Consider the following 23,018-nt stretch of genomic DNA (forward strand, 5'->3'; position numbering starts at 1 on the left):
ACACAATACCAAAAGAAAGGGACACTTACATTTGGAAACCATTAGATCTGTATATTGATATCCAATCAGGGGAATCGCCAATAATGACGAAAACCCCTTAATAAAATGAAATGAAATTGATCTCCTTAACAAATTATGATTTACGTATATTTTCGACTATTAAAAAGATTTCTCCCAATAGACGCGACCTCTGTTTTACTATCCTAAATATATTATTATTTTTTTGTAACTATTTCTTTAAATAAATAGAGATAAATAATAAAAAATTACTTAATAATTTTTTCTAATTTAAAGAAATTATATATTTATTTTAAAGATACTGTCAATATAATGGTTATTCTTTCAAATGCTTATGGGTCATAATTGGCCTAAAAGACAAAGAATTCTATTATACTTTTTACTGCTCGAACTCTACAGAGGGAGCAGTGTAATCCCTCGATTTTGAATTATATAAAACTTCGACTCTTTAGAAGACTAAAGAAGTCAAAATGCCTTTAGCTTTTTAAAGTTTCGTATTTTGGTAGAATTTTGGGAATCTTTGAAGTTTCGACTATTTTGACGTCACGCTGTGTGTGTATGTCCGTCCGTCCGTCCGGCCGTTACCATGTCTAGTGACCAAACTGTTAGAGATACAGACTTGGGACCTTTAGGAGACCTCCCTCCCATAAGTCGCTCTTAAGGTAGTTAATATTCCTCTCATTTTCCTCTTATCGCCCTCCTTACGAAATCTTAGGAAATGTTCGAAAATTCGTCTCGTGATTTGTTTCATTTTTAGATATGTTTTAGAGGTTGGCCAGGCGGACATTTCGTCCAAGCACAATAATACCGTTGAACCATTCCTAATAACGGTTTTTCAAGGGAAGGTATATCTCGACCGAATCGGGTCATGTTTGGCTTGGAAAGGTTTTGGAATTTCTGACAAGTCTGAACCGGTTCGAATAAAATATGAACGGGTAATAAAACGATTACGAAGCAATAAGCAATTTTAATCCGAAAAATCAGACCTCATATTCTTAAGTTTTGTTGAAGTAGGGGAAAGCACGCTACCTTCGGACGACTCAAACTCCGGACAATTCATTTTTTTTCTCTATGTTCCTTATATGAATTTCACCCATAGCTCTTTTCTGAAAATTTGAGGCATTGTACTAGCTATTAAAATTTAATATTATAGTGGACCAAATTCATTTATAACACATTGAAAAAAATTATATGTGCGAAGCATAAATCGTCCGAGGGTAGCGCGCTTTCCTCTATCTTTTGAGTAATTTATGAATCGGTTCAAATCGGTTAAGACCCGGTAAACTTTAAGTGATGCAAAGTACTTTTGAGGAACATAATTACAGTCATGAGCTCGAGCATAGTTATTTCATATGAAGTTTGAAACGAAAATAAGGGCACTCAATGGGGCAACTGATAGAGCACTCGCTCTGTGATGTAAGTGTTCTGGGTTCGAATCCTCTTTAGGTCACCAAGATTTTTTCTGCTTCAAAAGTAATTGAATTGCATCCAGTGAGCTTCACAGCACTTGATTTCACGAGGCATGGGACTGACAACTTCATCCCTGTATATATAAGAAAAAATAATAATGGATGTTCCGAACTCCCCTTGCGGGAAGACCTAGTTCCTCTATGGAACGTTGTGCTACCATTATAATTATTATTATTATTTAAAACGAGTATTAGAAGTTATTCCTTTTATTAATTAGTGACAATAAAATGTCAGCCTTAAAAACATTAAGTTTTAGCAAAAATTGAAAAATTTCACACTTTCCAAAAACTTGTAATTTTTAAATCAGGGAGCTGAAATTAACCGAGAAGAATAATGAATAATCGATTCCAAATTGATGTCTCACAATTTAAAGAATAAGACTTTTGTCTTACAGTAAGGTCTTGCTCAATCGGTTCTTTTTCAATCGGGCGCAAAAGTTCGTAGACAATTTTCACGTTTGATTTAAAAAAAAAAGCTTGTTCAAATACGCTGTAGGGTAAATGTTCTAATTCAAAACCATTTCCAGACGCTTTAACTTTGACAGAAAATTCAACACATAAGTTCATATTTTTTTCTAAAGAGAATTACATAAATTTGCTCCTTGACTCTTCTAGAATGTTACTGTTTAGTGAAAATTCATTAGATATAATTTGAAAACTTCTTAAATACAAGAAAAATACGCGAGTGTGAAATGCTTCTATTGGAAACATATTAATCCAAATGGAGACAAGGAAAGTTTCTAATTGGAGACAAACAGTGTAAGTGAAACCGCGATAAAGACTTCTAAAACCTTGTTGAGTTGCTCCTGAGTGCAGGATTTCTTCTTATTCCTGGTCTTTTCTCCCTTCCCGTCTAAAGTCTAAAACAATAAGAAAATTTCTCCAAAAAAAAAACATATTTCCAGGGTTTCCTATTGAAGCATTTGCAGATACTTCAGAAAAAACCTTTTTGTTCACGAAATAGGTATTTATTTCATTTGAAAACTTCACGTACCGTTAACAGTTAAGATTAGCACTTAATTTAACTAAAATTAGCCAGAAATATGACATAAATGTTAAACAAAACGAATAAACAACAGTCAATTTATTTTGTTTTTCATTGGAGAACATGGACGATCGATGAAAAATTCGATGGAGAAAAGGTACACTTTTAATTTTTCTGAGAAATTAACAAATTAAAATTTGTGAATATGAATGGATTTTCGCTTTATTTGGAGTAAAATTAAGTAAATAATGAAACTGTGCTATAGAAAATATATAAATATAATAATTCAGTACTGTATTTATCATGAAAACAATGACGTTTCCATTTGGAGTGGCGAAAAATTTCCATTTGCAGAAGGTTTTGAATTAGATTAATTTACCTTAGTTGTTCTTATTTTATCACGATTCTTTATAATTGAGCGCTTTTTGTGGAACTTACAATAATTTTGATGCCAAAATCTCCCGATAATTTGGTTGACATTTTGCCCCAAATGCCGGATTGAGAGAGTCTACTGTAATTGCAATAGAACTAATTATTATTTTTTTCAATTTTTATTTCAATTTACAATTGAGAAATTTCTTTAAATTTAGCAAAAAATTCTTAGATTTTATTAAATTTTATCAAATTGTAATTTTCATTTCTTCTACATTTCATTTTCAAAATTTCACAGAAACTCTAAACCTGAATCCCTGAATGTAAAAAAAAATCATAATCTTTAGCAGACACTTTGTCGCCAACGAAACCAGAAAACCGGCTGCATAAGAAATGTCTCACACTATAAGATGGTTGTGAATAAGTCTCGAGAATTTCCTTCTTAGCACCTAATTTTGCCCCCATCAAACCACTCCTTTCCCTTGGGAGAAAGGCCAGAAAAAAAGTGCAGTGTGTTGTGGTATGAATGAAAATTCGAAGAAAAATATACACCCAAGAGTACGGGAGCTTTCCTCGGCCTGAAGGTTTTTAAAATGTGTATATAAATAAATAAATAAATATCATCGTATAAACAATAAAATATAGTTACACCTGTGCTCTGCGAGGCGCTCAAGAAAAAAGTAAATAAATAAACACCTCGATGAATTTGGGTGAGTGTGAAAAATATCCTAGATTAATTTTTTTTCCAACAGATCGCTCAATTGGGAGCCACTGAAATTGATAGATTTCTTATGCAGAAATCTCTCCGGGATTCTTATTGTGGATTGAGAAGCCCCCTGAGAAAGACATTAAGCCAATTTATAGAGATTACCACTCATTAAAAATAGAAGAAATGTCCAAGATTTCTGCTGTGTATTTATTTCATTCATCATAAAAAATATTTGTATCATAAATTAAAATTTTAATTACAATTTCAGACTAAATAAATTTAGAGCAGGAAAATGTTTGATTGAGTTCAAAAAGCTACGCATATTCCATATTTTTAAAATTTCTCTAAAAAATTCGTTTTTGGAAAAACTAAAATTATAGTTTCTAAGTTTGAGATTTTACAATTTCTAATTTTAAAGTAAGCCATGCCCTCTTGTTGCGGACATTGGAATTTACTTGAAATGCTTCAAACATGTATCATCGAATACACAAATTTCGTTCAGTTACCGAAACTTAAGTTCACATTGGGCACAGTTTGTGCTCAATTTTAGCAAAGACACCTAAAAAACTTTCTCATTCTTCATCAAAAGCATTCACCTAAAGTATATTCACGTGCCATAGATGTCTCTACTTGTATCACTTCGGAACAGTTTCAAAAAAAAAAGAAGTCAAAATCGTTGATAGAAATCACATGGCGTGAATTATTCGCTCCATTCCCGCGGGAATAAATTGTCTCATGGGAAGCTCTGGGAAGAGGATGAATGCTTCAGCATCAGGGATGAACTGCGTGTGCAAGAGTGTGTCTAATGAGCGAAAGGATGGCCGTTGTGTTTACGTTTGATTCGACTTTAAATGTTTACGAGATGTAAATATTTACATTGAAGCGTCATTTTCGAATTCTTTTACGATCCTACATTTTAATTTATTGCTCCGTGATCTTTTTTAGCTCACCACCATTCGCTGCTCTTGCACTCGGAAATCATGTGCGGATGGAGGCAAAAAAAAGAACCATTGACAGTGGACAGAAGATGCACCAAAACCATAAAGGATAAAAGGATCAGCCAAGGGGGAGAACTTTATAGTTTTCACATGGGCTTTACATGGGGCAGGAAGACAAGTGTAATAAGAATACGTCTACACAGTGTTTTTCTTTCCAACTTTGCCTTTATATCTTATTTTATATAATTTTCCGTACAGAAGAAAACCACGAATTTTTGACTCAGCCTTCATTTCCAGTGGCCCCTAGTAATACTGATGAGGCAGGGATCCATTGGCCGGTGTGTGGTGCAGAGTGGCAGACGGAGGCGTCATCGGAGTAGTGTAACCACCTTTGCGATCCATCAAGACACCACCGCTATTGCTGACTGGAGGCATCGTCGGAAGTGGAGGAGGCATCTGGGAGAGCGTGGGCATCCTAATACCTGCTGACATTGAGAAATTTACTACTTTGATGATGAATAAATACCTAAAAAATATTTTTCAAAGCTTTATTTTTACAAGCATTCGCATATTCGTATGAAATTCTTGTGGTTTGAGAATCTTAATCCAATAAAGATCATAGAATATTTCAGTCCTATAGCTCTTTCTGATTGGTTAAACCTTAAAAGCATTGACAACATTCAAAGATTTCCCTGTAGCCGATCGGTTGCAAAGTTTCGAAGTAACAGAAAATTCCCTGGAATTTATCTTCTATTTTTCCGCGAGAGTTTCCGTGGAAATAAACGCTAATATTCCGCTTGGAATTCTGTGGAGTTATCAGCTTTTTTTCGCGTGGATTTCCTGGAAAAAAAAGTCCGAGAAATTTTCTTGCAACATATCTGAGAGCATTCCCTGGATATTGATTCAAAATTTCCTTTGAATATTCCGAGAATATTTTTTCTGATATCTTTCCGACCAAGTCTCCATGGAAGTAAGCGCGAAAATTCTGCAATTATTTTTCGCCCTAACGCTATAATTCTTGCGAGCTAGATATACTCAAATGAACGATATGGTAGCATAGCAATATTTTCAATTCAAAAGTAGAACAATTGAGTGTTTGTCTGATCGATGAACACTCTCGAAGTTCTAAGTTGCCAATTGGCACTGATCGTCCATATTTGTGGATGTTTTTTTTCTGGAAATTCTCTATGAAAGTTTCACGAAATTTTTAATCAATTTTTGGAATTATTTTGAAGAAAAATATATTTAAAAAATCCACTAGAAAAGTCGTGGAATTCCGTAATATTAAACCACGGAAGCCTCTAAGGTCGTTGCATGGAAATTTCCACGGAGAATTTCGTGGAAATAAAGAGGATTTTTCCAAATTTTTAAAGGGCTAACTGCCGATTATACGCTAATAATCCATAGGAAAAGCCGTGGAAATATTCGTCAGAGAAAAGTCCATGGAAACTCACGGACATTTCTTATTAGACGGTCCTATACAGAGTTCCGCAAACGTCCAAGAAACGCTAGGAAGAAATTTAGCGTCAAATTCCATCTCGGAAGCTCACGCGGATTTTGAGCGGTAAAATCCAGGGAATTCCACGCGGATTTTTAGCGGTAAAATCAAAATCAGCGGACATGGCAGAAAAGGCTGCTGGAAATCCAATGGAATCGCTGCGGGTGTTGGCTATAGGGTTAGCCAAACATAAATCACTTGAGGAAGGCTCTCAGGCTTCGTATGCACTCTGGCTTCGAACACTTTACATTATTCCTACACTGAGAAAAAATGGCGGTGTTATTAACTTTTTTTCATCGTAACTTTAACACCTCTTAGGTGTAAAAATATATCAAAATTTTTTAATGTTAATTTTACACCTTTTTAAGGGTAAAATTAACATGAAAAGGGTAACTTTAACCCCTAAAACACCTAAAAAGGGTAATATTTACACCGATTTTGGATCAATATTGCAGGGTAAAATTAGCATTTCCGGAATGTTATTTTAACTTTTTCGGATTTCTCAATCTCTTATGCACCTGATGGAATTATGCACATACAATTATGCAAGTTTGCCTACCATTGGGAGTCAATTTGTGATATCATTTGTGAAATACGCCTGAATGTATACTATTCTGTGATGCACGAAATTTGAAAACACTATGCTCATTTTTCAGAATAAAAATTTAATTTCTTTTATTAAAGTAAAAATTCTAAATATTCTAACAATTTATTGAAGAACTCTGGTCAAAGAATACTGTTTATTAATGATTTTTTTAACTGAATCTTTTTGATCTGACTACTTTTACTCCGCGCGAAATTCGTGCTACGGCCGATTCATTTAAAAGAAATCGCCTGCGGGTATACAGACTTTTTCGATGCATAAAGCCATTTCGCGCGTTTATTTCGGTCACGAAAATGTGCATAATCCCGGGACTGAGTGTGGGGGAAAGTGCCAATGCTTGATACGATCCAAGCTTAATAATAACTGTTTTTTTCCTATGTTAATCAATAGTTATGACTCATAGCTATATATTTCAATAGCTCGTGCTAAGCCTCACATTTCCTTAAAAAAATTAGGATTCTAGCTCTTTTTTCCTAGTTTCAGGGAGCAAAAATCAAAAATGGGTCCAAAACTGTAATTTCGATACATTATACTTCATAAGTTTTTTCTTAATTAATGCCGCTGTTCAGGAAAACTGCTATCATAGGCACCTAGAGGAGGGTTCATCAATACTAATATTTATGTAAAAAATATTTTTACTTGGGGACACTGTGTTTGTGGTTGGTGGCAAATTCATAAATTCTACCTGTGTCCATCCTATATTTTAAGAAGGATCCATGAATGATAATTTTAATGTGGCAACTCTATCATTAGATGTGATTATTTCATAATTACACCTATTGTAATCTTCCAATTTTATCGACAATTGACATAACCTTCAACCCTGTTGCCTGAATTTTAAGGTTGGAGAGTGACATTTTCATGGACTCAAAGTGAAAAAAATGGTTTTCTCTAGCGCCCTAATGTCCTAAAAGCATGGCTTAGAAAAATTACATAAAAGTGATTTTAAAACAAATAACCAGTCGTACAAACGATTTAAGCAGATAGATTAGAGTTCCGTCTAAATATTGATGTGCAATTTTTTGTATCCGGTGAAATTTTTGCAGTGAAAATGGGCCTCCGAATTGTCGAATCAATTTATTATACAGGAAGGCCCCGGACCCAACTTGTATAAAAATCGCTACTGAATTTCCATTTTCTTCTTGAAGAAAATCTAAGGATTTCTAGGAACTATGTGAGATTGGATTATGAACCTAATAAGTGAGACATTTTTTTTGTCATAGTGGAAGAATCGCTTCGGTTTGTGTGTTAATCAGAAAATAATCACAAACCTTGGACATCATTTTACAGTATCAAGCATGGGCACTTTCCCCTACTGATTTCAAGACCAGTTAAACTTTGACTTTCGAAAATTCAATGGCGATTTTTTTAGATCATGTCATAGGCATGTCTGGACGAAATGTTCACCTGGGCCACCTCCAAACCATTTCCAAAAATAAAAGAAGTAGCCGTTTTCGAGAAAAACCAAAAAGCATAGTTTTGGAGGGGTTGGAGGAGGGAGAGGGAAAAATAAAAATCATAATAATGTTCCTTGGGTCGACTTATGGGGGGGAGGTCCTCCGAAGACCCAAAGTTCATATCTTCTACCGTTTCGCTTCTAGATGGGTAACAATTTTATGGACTGAAAAAGGAATATTAAAAAAAAACATTGGTCATTTACGGGTACTTAACCAATTCATTACCGATTGCGACCGATGCAATCGGATTGGAAATTTCAAGACCTTTCCAAAAACTCCAAATTTAAGCAAATCGGTTGAAAAATAGGCCCAGCGAAGTGGTTTGACCTTTGACTTTCAAAATCCAAGATGGCGATTTTTCTTAGGTTATAGGTATGTTTGGACAAAATGTTTGCCTGGACCACCCCCAAAAATATCCAAAAATAAAAGAAATCAATTTCAAAGATTAATATCAATTTAAATTTGTCTATAAATCGTCATAAAATCATTTCGGAATTGAAAATGGTCCAAGAAGAGAGTATTTCAGAAAGACGTTATTTTAAAAATCATAAATATTTAAAATTAATTATATTTGACCAAATCGATTGAAAATTAGGCCCTTTTGCCCTTTAAATAATTCAGGATAGCAATTTTGAGAAAAGTTAGAAAAAACTCATTTTTTTTACGGATTTTAGAGGGTCAGCCAACGAATGAAGGGGACAGGAGGAAAAAGAAAAAAAATTAGCTCAGAGATTATGTCATTTTAGAAAGGTCATTCAAGACCGTAAGTTGATATCTTACCGTTTGAATTTTATATGGGTCAAAAGACTGAAAAAATGCGAAAAATAGTATTTTCAAAATAGAGCTATTACCGTTACTTGACCGATCCATCACGGATTGTGACCGATGCAGTTGGGTTTAGAATTACAAGATTTTTCAAAAATATCTAAATTTAACTAAATTTGTCGAAAATTAGACACTGAAGTGTAATTGAATTTAGATCTTGAATAATTCAAGATGGCGATTTTTCTGGAGTTATATGTCGACGTCGGCATATTCACCTGGATTATCTCTAAAACATATCCGAAAATGAACGAAATCGTCAGGACCAATTTTGAGCAAAGCCAAAAAAAACATAAGTGAGTTATTTTGCTAGAGAATATTGACTTGTGGGGGGCACCGAAGACCAGAAGTCAATATCTCTTACCGTTTTGCTTTTTTTGGCCTCAACGGCCACCGGAAGTTAAAGACTACCGTATTTGAGGGTCCGGACTTCTGTGATGGCAAATTATCGATTTCCATTGGGGTTTTTGGGCTACAGCGTCAATATGAATGCTAATGTGTATTTGGAAATTCTCCCGGAAAGACCCCTGAAGTCGCGGACATACAAAAATTTCGGTACACGATTCTGGAAGTTTGAACAAAACTCGGCACCGTTGCAGAAATCACGCGCCAAACAAGATTGGCTAAAAAATAATGTTTCTTTTTTCAAATTTTGGAGCACAATGACCTCAGCGGTTCCCGGATGCAAAACCGCTTGACCTCTCCAAAAGAGATATTTTGTTGGTCAAGGATAGGACAAAAAGTAACGAAGTGTCGATGAGCTGAAGACAGCCTTTCACCGTAAATGGCAGGGAATTCAGAAGGCTGGCATTCGTGCAAACTACGATGCATTTTCTGACAGGCTTATGGCCTCTACACACTTGAGAAATTTATGTCCATATTGAAGCCAATTTCCTATGCGTGTGTGGGATATTTTTCAAACATGGAGATAAATTTATCCAGTGTGTAGAAGCCATTAAGAGGAGCTCTTATCAAATATAATAAAAATTTATCTATCGTCAAATAAAATATTTATTTAAACACTTTCCTTAATCTAAGGTGCTTGAAAGGGATCATAATGTATCAAGTGATAGTTCCAGAGCCTCTTCAAAAACCAATTAAAATGGAAAATAATCTCCCAGTAAAATTGTAGCATTTAGAATCACTTCAAGTAGCTGAAACTTGGTGAACGTCGTGATGAAAGATGTAATTTGAGATAATTCAAAAGTATTTTATAGTGTTGGATGGATTTTCAGATCCCCAAAGAAAAAAGGAGCAGAAAGTGTTAGTGAGAAATGCATGAAAGAAATCTCTCGAGAAAACTCATCATCTTCCATGGGTGAAGAAGGACAATCTTCGTCGAGATTTTATGAGGGATTTTTCTCCAACAACTCCATCACTCAGTGTCAACAATTTTCTAATTACTCAAACTATACTTGATCTTCGAGGGTTTAATTCTTGAAATTTATGGCAATTGAAATGGACCCGTTGACATTATGGATTAATGATTATTGGACCACTCTTGCGATCGTAAATTTAAGATATTATTATTATTGCATCAACCACAATCATATTGACAATTTATGAGAGTGCACAATTAATGATACTTTGATAGACTTTGTTGTGGACTTACTGTTGTCGATGGAGTAGGGACTTGGGCTGTAGGAATATCCGTACTCGATCACTTGGGCAGGATTCTGGTTGAGCGGCGGGGAACCATCCTGCATCGATGTGTGCGAAATCTTTTGATACTGTCCAATACTCTCTGAGGCATAGGCCCAATTATCCGTGAAAGACGCCGGAGCAGTGGCATATTCATAAGAAAATGATGGGTAGCAGTTAGAGAGTTCCTGGTGAAGAAATTGAACGATTTTGTATTTGGATGGATAAATTGAATTTGTAAAATTAGGCAAAAAACTTTTATATCCCGTAATTTGAACGATGAGAAATTGGCGCAGGTGCAATTTTCTTAATATGTAATAGGGGAGACTGGGACAAAATTTGTCAAACGAAAATTTCAATATTCACTATTTTCTAAAATAAAAAGGACTGAGGCTTGAAATTTTTATTATAGATAGCCTTCATGAACCTTCTTAACCCTTTAAGGACGATTGGGTCACCGGTGACCCAAAAATGAAATTTGTCCTATGGCCTTCTACACTGGTAAAAATGAAAGGATCACCGAGGATCCATTCGAATGTATAATTTTTTTTACATTTATTTAAGCTAATAAAAACAATGAAAAGTTACATTTGGTGTTCCGTCAGATAAGAGAAATATGTTGTTAGTAACAAGTTTACGATAAAACATGTTGTATCGTGAAAAATATGCATTCAAAGTTTCAAATTTGATCCATCCTTTGTAAAGGGATCAAATTTGATCCATTTTTGAATCAAAATGATCCTCCTTTTTTTACCAGTGTAGAGCTAATGTTTTGTTCTAAAAAGTCAGAAAAAGAGATTTTTTTGAGACCCCCAGTTTTTGACCCTCTCGTCCTTAAAGGGTTAAAGTTTCAAGGGATTCGAGGACAGATTTTGTTAAATAAAAAATAATGAAATTTTGCACCCTATTTTTGGAATATTTAGCTTACAGAATATATCAATACTAAATAGCTCAATTTAAGCACATTTCTCGTTAAGATAGAGAAAAATTATCTTCGACAAAGTTGTATAGGAATAAATTTCCTATAAAAATATGTCTAGGGGAAGTGCTTATAATTTTGGACAGTCTGCATATAAGCATCGATATCCTAAGTTTGAAGTGCCATATTTTCAATACTAATTGACTTTTCTTGTTACTCTCTTTTCAGAAGGATTGTTTAGAAACTTGGCAAGCTATTTATCATCTCATTTTTACTAAAATTAGTTTTAATACGTTTAAAAATGAATTGATATGTAGAGGTGAATTTGACTCTTATTTTGAACAACTTGTTTATTAATTTGTCCAACTTGGCTGTAAATTTGGACAGATAATCCGCCTCAATAGGATGCCCATTGTTCTTCATTTTATGAACCAATCTTATCAAGTCCTCTTCCTGGTCATGTAAGGGAAACGTGGAATGTCACAAGAAGCCCGGAAACTTTCCATATCATTCATTAAAGTGTGTTGACTTCGGTACTCCAAGTACGTGCGGATTCGCTCATTCCCTGACCTTTCCGGGAGCCTTTCAAGGCATTTATCGCTACATCTCTTTCGTAGAGATGATGCTCCTTCATTTCTCCAGGCATTTGTCCAACCTAGTCATCACAAAAGCTAAAACTTCACGAAATTTCGTGAGAAAAACACCTGTCCAAAATAAGAATCATCACCTCACTGGTGAATGTCTTAAAAAAATTCCCATTTTTCACACGAAAAATATAATTCACAAGGCAAATCTCACTTCAGGTCAAATGTACAAATCATCAGTAACGTGAATCAACACAATATTCAATGAATATTCAATAATATCACTCAAAAACAGCGAACAAACTTTGTTAGTACTTCACCAAAACTAAATAAGACTGAAGTAAGCTACGAAGTTCTGTCATATTTCTCGTAAGCAATTGCTCACACTGAATTTTCAACAAATCAATTTCAACTCAAATCATATTCAAATTTTAACGTATTTAGTGTTAAAATATTCTAAAAAGAACAAATATTTAGATAGAATTCATTATTCATCAAATATTGGAATAAAAATCCATCATTTTAATCAATTTATTTTTAGTGTCCAATGTTATCCTCAAAGTGTCTAAAATAAGAAACTGGACAAAATTAGAAGCATTTCCCCTATTTGATATTTTTAACGTTTGCGAGAGTAAAATGTCACAAATTATCCGAAAACTGACAAAATTTGCCCCAGCAATTTTGAGAATCTCCACAAAATCGACTTTTACAAAATGATTCGAAAATCACATTTCTTTTGAGATACAGGAAAATAGTCTTCTGCAATGTTGTAGAGCAGTAAATTTCTTATAAGAATATGCTCATTATAAAACGTTTAAGTTTTCTCAGAACTCGTGAAAGAATTAAATATGCATTTTGACAAGTTTTGCCCCAGTCTTCTCTACCTCAGGTATTCACCATCACTAAAATTACGCACTCTAAAAGGAAAACACTTTTTGGGTTTTGCCCCGAACTTTCGGTTCCCATATAAATCTTCTACATAGGTTGACTAATTGCGTTTTCGCGGTTTTTTTAAAGATTAAATTTTGTAGATTAGGGTCAGGAAGATCGTCAGTACCAGGATATCACTATGGGGTTCTTTTATTTCTCTTATTACTTGTAATTGTTATTTAAATTAATTTTATTATTAAAGATTGTGTTACTAGGGTTTCATTGGTGATATACGCCCAACGCACAATAACTTTTTTTTTGTAAACATGTTCTTGACATTAAAATGAGAGTGAGTGAGATCTAGATCTAGTCATCTCGCTCACTCTCATGGGAAATTTTGAAAACATGTTTACAAACAAAAGTTATTGTGCGATGGGCAATAAGCTTTTAAACTTGATTTATTTATTTATTTTTTAATAACAAAAAGTGGTTTCTTGTCAACCCTATAACACAGTTTTTTTTAAATGCGTAAGAGTAGTGAGATAATTGAATCTATGATAATTATGGTTCAATAAACTCAGGAAGAACCACCCTTCCTCCAATAAGAATTCAGAAACCATGTGGTTAAGCCCTGAGTAATAAAACCGTATTACTCATCAGAGGGTGAAATCAGCCAATAAAACAAAATAAATCAATAAAAAAAATCAAATTTATGCTATTTAAGTATAGGGGAGACCGGGGTAGATTGGCCACCAAATGAAATTTTTATTGCGTATAATTTCTACAAAAAACGTTTGTATGAGGCTGATAAATGTTTCAATGAATAGTAAGGAAAGTATATATTAAGAATAAAGAATGGTTTCCTCAATATTCCTTCGAACACTGAGAAAAAAAAGAGGATGCGATTAACTTTTTTCCTCGTAACTTTAACACTTTTTAGGTGTAAAAATATATCAACATTATTTAATGTTAATTTTACACCTTTTTAAGGGTAAAATTAGCCTGTAAAAGGGTAACTTTAACCCCCAATACACCTAAAAAGGGTAATATATACACCGATTTCGGATCAATAATGCAGGGTAAAATTGACATTTCCGGAATGTTATTTTAACTTTTTCGGATTTCTCTCAGTGAAGGCAAACAATATAACACTATCTGATACTATACGTGACTAATTCTCCCCTGGTCTCCCCTACCTAATTAAACCTACTTTTGTAGTCCCAGCCCAGTTTTTTCCCTAAATAAATCAAAGTTTAAGCGCTCAAATAGACTCAGGCTGATCCTCGAAAATATTTAGCCTGTAAAATTTAGCAGTAAAGATTAATTTTAAATTGTGAAACACTGAGGGTTTAGGATTATGAATTAGAGGTCCTTCACTGAGAAAAAAAAAGAGTGCGATTAACTTTTTTCCCTGTTAACACTTTTTAGGTGTAAAAATATATCAACATTTTTTTATGTTCATTTTACACCTTTTTAAGTGTAAAATTAACATGAAAAAGGGTAACTTTTACCCCCAATACACCTAAAAAGGGTAATATTTACACCGATTTCGGATCAATAATGCAGGGTAAAATTAACATTTCCGTAATGTTATTTTAACTTTTTCAGATTTCTCTCAGTGTTTGCATAAACTTACTGTACCTAATTCTTTAATGCCAAATTTTGCAAGCTAAATATTCTTGAGGATTAGCTTGAGTTTATTTGGACCCTAAAGAGTAACTTGAAAGACTAACATAATTATGACAATTAATGTGAACATCTGTAGAACTTCGTTGCACAATATAACAGAAGGTTAACAGTAGAGTAATACTATATAGAATAGAGATACTGCGCTATATTGCCGATGGATCTATAATAAATTGAGCTAAAAAAATTTAATATCTCCCTTTCAAAAATTTCATAAGACTCCAAAGGATCATTCTTTAGTCTAACGAAAACATAGAGTTATTGTTTAAATTCAGGGTCAAAGGAATATTCTCTAAAAGGTATGCAATCCATTTGAAAGTGGTTAAAAAGAAGTTCAAGTGAGAATTATGTAAATAAACAAAACCATAACAACCATTCGTAAACACTACGACTTATAGAAACATACAAAAGCTGCATTAGATTAAACAATTTATCGTAACCTCAATTGAACTTTAAATTAACAAGGACGTTATACTTTATGCAATATACATTTTTTACTCAGTGTAAACTTACCGTAATTGGTGTAGATTCATACGTGGGGGCTGTTGTATAGAAATTGTTTGGTTGGGGATATGGTGCCGTACTCATTTTTTTCCGGTAGCCTCTGGGACGTCTTCTTTGGCAACTCTCGTCCTGGAACATGTACTCTGATTTGGCCTCAATAGTCCAATAGTGACCCTTTCCTGACTTTCCAATTCCCGCATTCTGTTTACAGAACATCATGATCTACAGTCCATCTTTGCATCATAAATAAAATAAAAAGAAAGTTCTAAGATCTCACCTTTGGCACTTTCTGAAAGCATTCATTGAGGGACAAATTGTGTCTCACAGAGTTCTTCCAGCCCACATAAGATCCCTTGAAGAAGTCAAATCTGCGGGAAATACCATTTATAACTCATATCAATAGTCTTTCTTATCGATTGGACAGTCAGCAAAATGAATCTATCTATGAATTGTTTAAGGCAAAGTTAATTCCTGCTGATTTTGCGTAATATTCTTCTCTCAATGAACCCATCCACTTGGAAGATATTCCCGAGAAAGAGTTTGAAGTCTTGTGCGTTCTGTTGGGCTTTACGATTGTGGGATGTTATTTTTTGTTTAAAAAAAAGTTATACACTTCAAATAATATAAAGGTCAGTATTTTAAATACAATACCTCTAAGAATTTGGGTGTTTGAGAAATGAGATCTTCACTGAAATTGAAGATGTCACTCGAAGAGGACTTTATCAAGCAGGAAACAGAAGTTAGTTATTATAAACAAATTCCACGCCTAATAAATATATCGTAGAATATTATTTTTCAAAAATTTTAGAATTTCATTTCCTTGGAAGACTTCAAACGTTCAAACGTATTTAGAAAATGAACTGTAGAAGAACTATAATTGGGTTTTGAAAATATTCTCCAGGATGTTATAATTCATTTTTTATTCTTTGGAGTATTTGTCAATCTTTTAGAAGTTTTCTACATTATGTTTTTATTTTTGAAATCCTTGAAAAACACAAAGTTATAAATGTTAAACCTGTCTTTCTTTTTTAATAATAAGAAATATTATTTTCTAAATCTAGTCTAACGATTATATATTTGAATAGGTCTTTGTTTCAGTTATACTATTAAAATTACATTAAGTTTAGCTAAGCTAAGGGATATTTAACGGTTTTACCACTTTTAATGGCAATAGTACAAAGTCGTGAAATGCTGACGAATTGTAAAATTCCACAAGATAGGGGAAAGTGGTCTGCCTTTGAACGTAAAATGATGTTCAAAATTTCAGATTTTTTGCAGAGTAAACTACAACATGAGTTTTACTTTGCACTACACCAAAAAATTCTCTTGTTCATTGAGCTTCTATGCTTACCCCATTCAGGACTCGCAAGTCCTCAGTTTTTCCTGGTGAGGAACTTAAATATGTTATGTCGATATATTCAAAGGCAGCCTGCATGGTCTGCCTTTGAATGTGGTTAGGCAGCCTTTGAATCTTAATCTTTCACTGAGAATATTAGGTCTGTAACATTAAACGGCCCATAATTGATTAGCATGAACCCTAATGCACTCAATAAAACCACCACTGTAGTCAAAAGTATTATACAACAACACTTTTTACATTTTTCTGAAGCTCTGTTTTTCATTTGAAAATTTGTAATAAAACGCCATTGAAGTTGCCAATTGTTAGTTTGAAACATCCCGGCCGGAGCAAGATAGCATGTTATAAGTATTTGTATGACATTCGTCAGACCAAAGTAGGAGTTCTATTCTGCTCCCGGACAGGAAGCTGTCAGATGTTTCAATGTATGAAAAAAGAGGATTCAAAGGCACACAACATTAAGATTCAAAGGCTGCCGCAGAGCAATATTTGCAAACTTTTATCACCCACAAAAATTGTCTCATCTGAATCAAAATGTATTTGGAGAAATACCATCCAAGAATAACCTTCTATGATTCACAATAGAAGATTTGTTCGAAAAATTATTTTGATAGTGAAAAAACACATGAATTGTGGAACATCAAAATTACAGTTTAGAGCACAGTTTCGTTTTCTTGCCCTAGCACCTAGAAAATAAGAGCTAGGGTCTGCATTTTTTGATGACTTGTGAGGATTATGAATAGCTATCTAATAGTTAATAGAAAAGAATTTATGCTTTAAAGAAAAATGAAAAAATTAAAATATTCAAAGGCTGCCGCATTCAAAGGCAGACCACTTTCCCCTATATATTTCATTTGCACCACGTATAATCATATTCTTACGATTAAACAATTGATGGTTGATTTAGATAGTTGGTATAAAGCTAGGAGTTTTTCAAGTCAGTGAACGAAAGTTATGAAAGACTCAGAAGAGAATACCGAAAGTTCCAAATCAATATCTCTAACCGGTTGATTTTGGAATTGGTATCAGTTAATAACATTAAAAGCTAAGCAGGAAATTTCTTTTTGAATACTGCAATCAGTGTAGTGAATAATATAAAGATATTAAAAATTCTAGGGATTGGCTTGGTCTCTTTTTGAGTTCGAGCAATTTAAAATATTTTATTATAAATAAAAAAAAATCATTTACGGTACGAATACATTTTAATCGTCGAATTTGATTCTTATATACCTACAATATTCTAAGTTGTTATTTGCAATTACTATTTCACTCGTTAAAAATTGTCTCAGGTTCTTCTTACTTAACAAAAGTAGTTTAATTGACATTAAACCTGGAATTTTACATATTTTTTCACAGTATTTAAAATTTTTCACAATTGTTTACAAAATAAGTGAACTATACTAAATAATTTTTAGACAGAAATGTAGGAATTTCAGTGCATGAATTCCTTAATAAAAAATGTTTTCTTGATTGCATATTCAATTGAAATTGGGGAGGGTGGGGCTTTAATGCACGGGTTGTTTCAATTTTTGCATATTTTTCTTAACTTTTTTAATGGAATGGGACAAAACCTTTTAAAAAGCAAAACCTAAGCCCCATATTCACAAAAATTAGTAATCTTGTAAGGCTTATCTTTTGAATTCTGTAGTTAATTATAATAAACTGCATCAAATTTAATTTTTTGAAGGGATTATTATCAGCAATTTCTGAGCTATTAGAGTTATCCATCGAAACAACATAACTGTAATAATTTACTACTGGTTTCATAATAACAATAAAATATTTCACTGAAAAAAAAAACGGTGCGATTAACTTTTTTTTCCTTATAAATTTAACACTTTTTGGGTGTAAAAATATATCAACATTTTTTAATGTTAATTTTACACCTTTTTAGGACAGAATCACATTGACAGTAAAATGCTCACCGTATTTCGTTAATTTTTGTATTTTTACGCAAATTCTCAATTACCGTATTACCTTATCTCATACTCGGAGGCAGTAGGTGAAAATAATATAAGAAAATTGAAGAAATAAAACGAAAATACGATAAAAAAGTGAGCAAAAAAGATTGTAAGAGAAATTAATCGTAGTTTTTTGGACGTTTATCGTATTTTCGTTTTATTTCTTCAATTTTCTTATATTATTTTCACCTAGTGCCACCGAGTATGAGATAAGATAATACGGTAATGGAAAATTTAGGTAAGAATTGCAATGAAAATGTGTAAATTAACGAAATACAGTGAGGCTACGGCGAGCATTTTATTATCAATGTGATTCTGCCCTTAAGGGTAAAATTAACATGAAAAACGGTAACTTTAACCCCTAATACACCTAAAAAGTATAATATTTACACCGATTTTGGATCAATATTGCAGGGTAAAATAAACATTTCCGGAATGTTATTTTAACTTTTTCGGATTTCTCTCAGTCAGTGTTCGAATTGGATGAATTTATTCTAACATGGTTCTGACAATTTAGTTTTAACTCTTTCGCGTCCCACTTTTATTCAGCAGATGAATTCATGCAAAATTGAGTTTTTCCTAATGCTTTATGATCAAATATAATAGTTCAGAGAGGAAAAAAATTTTCCATTGCGTGAAAACTCGGAAAAACCCCGGGTCATATATGACCCTGTTGTCCTCAAGGGAAGTGTATTTACCATTTTCAAAATCTATATCACGGGCTTTTTAAGAGTTTTTCTTGCTTGAAGTTATTAATTTGGCCAAAACCATGGCAAACTGGATTGTTGTGATGAACACTGTACTCCTGGTGTTCAAGGAATCTTCCTGGTAATCCCTTGAACAGTCACTGTCACAATATTTTGAGTGGTATTTGGCAAAAATAAACTTATCCACATATTTATTCACACACAATACAATTGCACAATATGAGACGCTTGCAGAATACTCTAAAATATTGCAAAATATGTTATAATTCATCAGATATAAGATGAAATGTCCAGGAGCAAGATGTCCCACCTGCATTTCACAAAGAAAAACAATGTCCCAACTACATTTCGCTGCAGGTTTGGGACGAAAACACTGTTACCCTTGGGGACTATAGGGTCATATATGACCCGGAAAATTCTACACGCTTTTCTGGAAAATTGAGAGTAATTTATTATATCAAAATATGCAATATACAATCTTTGGATATTCTATTTTGTATTTCTAAAGAACTTTTTGCTGAAAAAAATAAATGAATATAAAAAATTTTGAAAAAGAAAAGTCATTTCACAAAGTTCGAAATTCGTGATTTTTGATCTCAAATATTTTCTTTTCCTGAATATCTGGAGTCTTGAGAAAATTAGCCAAGAATCTTACATCCTTCTATTATGATGTCGTGCACAAACCGATAGATTTCAATTAATGTAAATAGTCAAAAGAAATTGTTTTTTCCCCGGGTCATATATGACCCTAATGACGCGAAAGAGTTAAATCCTGAATGTACGTGAGAGCCGTTTCGTGTAGGCCAATGCAGAAGTCTTTTGAGGCCAATAAAATTAACTATTTTAAATCAATAACAACTTCAAATATTCATTGAAGAGATTTTGCTAGCTATGTTTGAAGATAAAATTCGAAATTTTAAAAATATATTTCCTAAAAGCAGATTTGAAAACAATGAAAAAAAACACAAATATTCTTTTCAATATTTTATAAGTGCTTTCAAATTGTGAATTTAACTGCAATAATAATTTTCACAATATTTTTTGCAGAATATTCTTTACTTTTAGTGCTTTTAGTAATATTATGAGAATTCAAAATTTAAAAAAAAAAAAATATTGAAAAAGACACCATTATACTAAAAGTGATAATTTCTGAAGCGTTATAATTGTACAAAAGTTGTTTCACACTGAAAAACATATTCCATTCACAGATAAAATTAAAAAAATTGAACAAGGAGATATGAGAATATCTTTAAGTTTCCGGTCTTATAAAAAAGAATAGTATTAAAATTGTGTAATAATTCTTTTTTCGATTATATTTTTTGTGCTTTAAAGTTAGTCTTAAAAATACTAAATTAAATCCATTGTGGTATTTCAAGTTTTCAATTAAACGCAAATTTTTCATTTTTAGAAACTTCCTCATAAATTTAGAGTCAAAATTCCTATTACTAGGGGGTAGTGGGTGTCAGTTTTGAAATTGGGATTTTTCACCTATTTTTAAATAAAATTGAGCCTTATCGTGATATAATTTAGCTACACAAACAGATTGAGAAGCTAAATTACATTATGATGTGGCTCAGTTCCACTTAAACATAGGAGAAAAATCCCAATTTCAAAGGTGCCCCACTTCCTCCTACCATTAAAGAGCAAAAGTAAATTGTGAAAATATAAAAAGAAATGCCACCGTTGTCTTAATTTAAATAAATTAATTTTAAATAATTTTTATATTTAATACAGTGCTCAAAATTGTTTATGCCATATTAGGTGTGATTCCTTCTAATCACACCTATTTAAAATGACGTAAATATTATTATGTGTAAACTGTGTAAAGTGTAACTGTGTAAAGAAACCTATTGATAAATTATAAAGAAAATAATTGCTATAATAAAATTGATTTAAAAGTTAATAAAAATATTAAGATTATAAAACACATAGTTTTAAATTTTTGGATATCACGTCACTTTATGCAAAACTGTCATAAAATGCAGTTTTTCAAATTATAGTTAATCTAAAAATTATAAGTAGCTAAATACTTTCCTGAAATAACCGTTAACAGTTTCATGAGTGTTAAAAAATTTCTCGGTGTGAAGATTTATTAAACTCTCTTACTGGTAGAAATGAAAGAGTCACCGATGGTCCTTTGAAAGGGTCACTGTTTTGGCATCTATTTATCTCCGGAATAAACGAATAAAAACAATGAAAAAGTCATCTTTGGTGTTCGCACAGATGAGAGAAATACGACAAGAGTAATAAATTTGCGATAAAACAGAATCTCTAGTGATAAATGTGCATACAAAATTTCAAAAGATTCAAGTGAACCTTTCAAAGGATCAAATATGATCCATTTTTGTTGAAAAGGGTCAATTTGACCCTTTTATTTTTACCAGTGCTCATTATCTTAATGCTTTCCACAATTTACTAAATTTAAAGGATTTTCAAGCTTTTTGCTTATATAATTTATTTTAAACACTCATGATAATATTTTCGACCTTTATTTCAAATTAATATTTTTCAATTTTTCATTCAGCACAATAACTTACTTTTGTTGCAGAAATGCGTAAATCCCGCTGAGAGTTAGCATCTTATCTGGAGACTCCCTGATTGCCATTGCTATCATATTAATATAGCTGAGATTTGGCTTTTCAGGACGTCGTGTATTGGTGCTTTTCTTGGTTGTGTCGGGTGCAGCATTTTCCGACTGTTGAACCTTCTTGGAAGGTGATCCGAATCCTGATTCGGATGCATGAACTCCATTGGATGTCTGGGCAGAGACTCCGGCGGAGGAGGAAGTGGGAGAGACACTGCTGGTGTCCGGAGTCGGCGGGGGTTGATGTGCAATGATCTCCATTCCTGTGCTGGTGCAGTACTTGATGTTGGGAGAAGTGATGTGTTGGCTAGAGGAGATGGCAGGAGGTCCAAGGGTTGTTAGATAAGGCAGAAGGGGTTGACGAGATGGGGATTTATTTTGGGATGAATTGCAAAGAACAGAGGATGAATTGGAAGTGATTGTGGGGGTCATCTGGATGGCTGTACTGTGGCTAGGGATAAAGGGGCTATTGAGTAGATGGCGATTGAGATAGGCGACTGGAGGTTTCTCGTCAATGCCCAGTGAACGTTCGATGATGTTTTCACCGGCGGCTGATACCGAAGGTAGCGATAGGATCGTTGTAGGTGGCATAATATGATTGGGTGTGGATCGATTGTAGATATTGGAGCTACTTGAGTCCACATTCTCCTCACTCTTTATCATTTTCCCTTGTCCACTAACACAAAAAGCACACTTTGCACAATTTCTCCTGACACAGCGAAATCGTCCTAATTGCGCGAGGATCACTAAACTCGCGAGATCACTAATTTCCCTAATTTCCGAGGATAGTTCACTAACTTAGAAGACTGCGTCCATTCGGGACGATTAGCTAATTTCAACTGATGGTTGATTCAAGACTGCTTTGAGATGGTCTGGCACTTGGGATGCTGCCTGAGATCGCTCCCGAAGAAGTAACATCGAACTGATATATGCGCCACACATGAATACACTCGAGATTGTATTATTGGATACTGATGATGAGGCCAGAGTAACTTGAGGATGCAAAGGAGAGAAAAAGTATACCACATGCCAATGTTTCGTACTTTGGTCTCTTTTCAGCCAATGCAGAGCATTTTTTCCCAGATTGAAAGTTCTGGATAAAAATGAAAACTCCCATAAATGTTGAGTCACAGATGTGAAGGAAATTTCAGTCAAATCCCAGAAAGGGGTAGCAAAGCATTCCATGAACTGTTAAATGCTCGAATTCATGACTTTAAATGCTATATCTTAAAAATACTTTCGCAACCTTTATCGGTTACCGATTCACAACCGATTTTACATAAAGGCGTCTACACATTGGGAGCAATTTTCGTCAAAAATTGCGTTTTTGACA

The 23,018-nt window shown here is 33.4% G+C and overlaps 1 protein-coding gene across 4 annotated transcripts; it reads right to left on the bottom strand.

Moving 5' to 3' along the window:
* Positions 1 to 4,696: 4,696 nt before the first annotated feature.
* LOC129803890 (forkhead box protein biniou) lies at positions 4,697 to 22,637 on the bottom strand. 4 transcript variants are annotated; one of them, XM_055850764.1, is made up of 5 exons: positions 21,639 to 22,637; positions 15,354 to 15,444; positions 15,086 to 15,277; positions 10,485 to 10,701; positions 4,697 to 4,976 (listed from the first exon to the last, which is right to left on the bottom strand). In XM_055850764.1, exons 1-5 carry the CDS (start codon positions 22,346 to 22,348, stop codon positions 4,795 to 4,797), a joined length of 1,392 nt encoding a protein of 463 aa, XP_055706739.1. In that variant the 5' UTR covers positions 22,349 to 22,637; the 3' UTR covers positions 4,697 to 4,794. The 4 variants fall into 4 exon arrangements, with proteins under 4 accessions (XP_055706739.1, XP_055706740.1, XP_055706738.1 ...); XM_055850765.1 differs by having other exon boundaries at positions 4,697 to 4,973; positions 21,639 to 22,613; XM_055850763.1 differs by having other exon boundaries at positions 4,697 to 4,973; positions 15,086 to 15,298; positions 21,639 to 22,613.
* Between the last annotated feature and the right edge of the window lie 381 nt (positions 22,638 to 23,018).

The sequence above is a fragment of the Phlebotomus papatasi genome, chromosome 2 (genome assembly GCF_024763615.1).
Source record: "Phlebotomus papatasi isolate M1 chromosome 2, Ppap_2.1, whole genome shotgun sequence".
NCBI lineage: Eukaryota > Metazoa > Arthropoda > Insecta > Diptera > Psychodidae > Phlebotomus > Phlebotomus papatasi.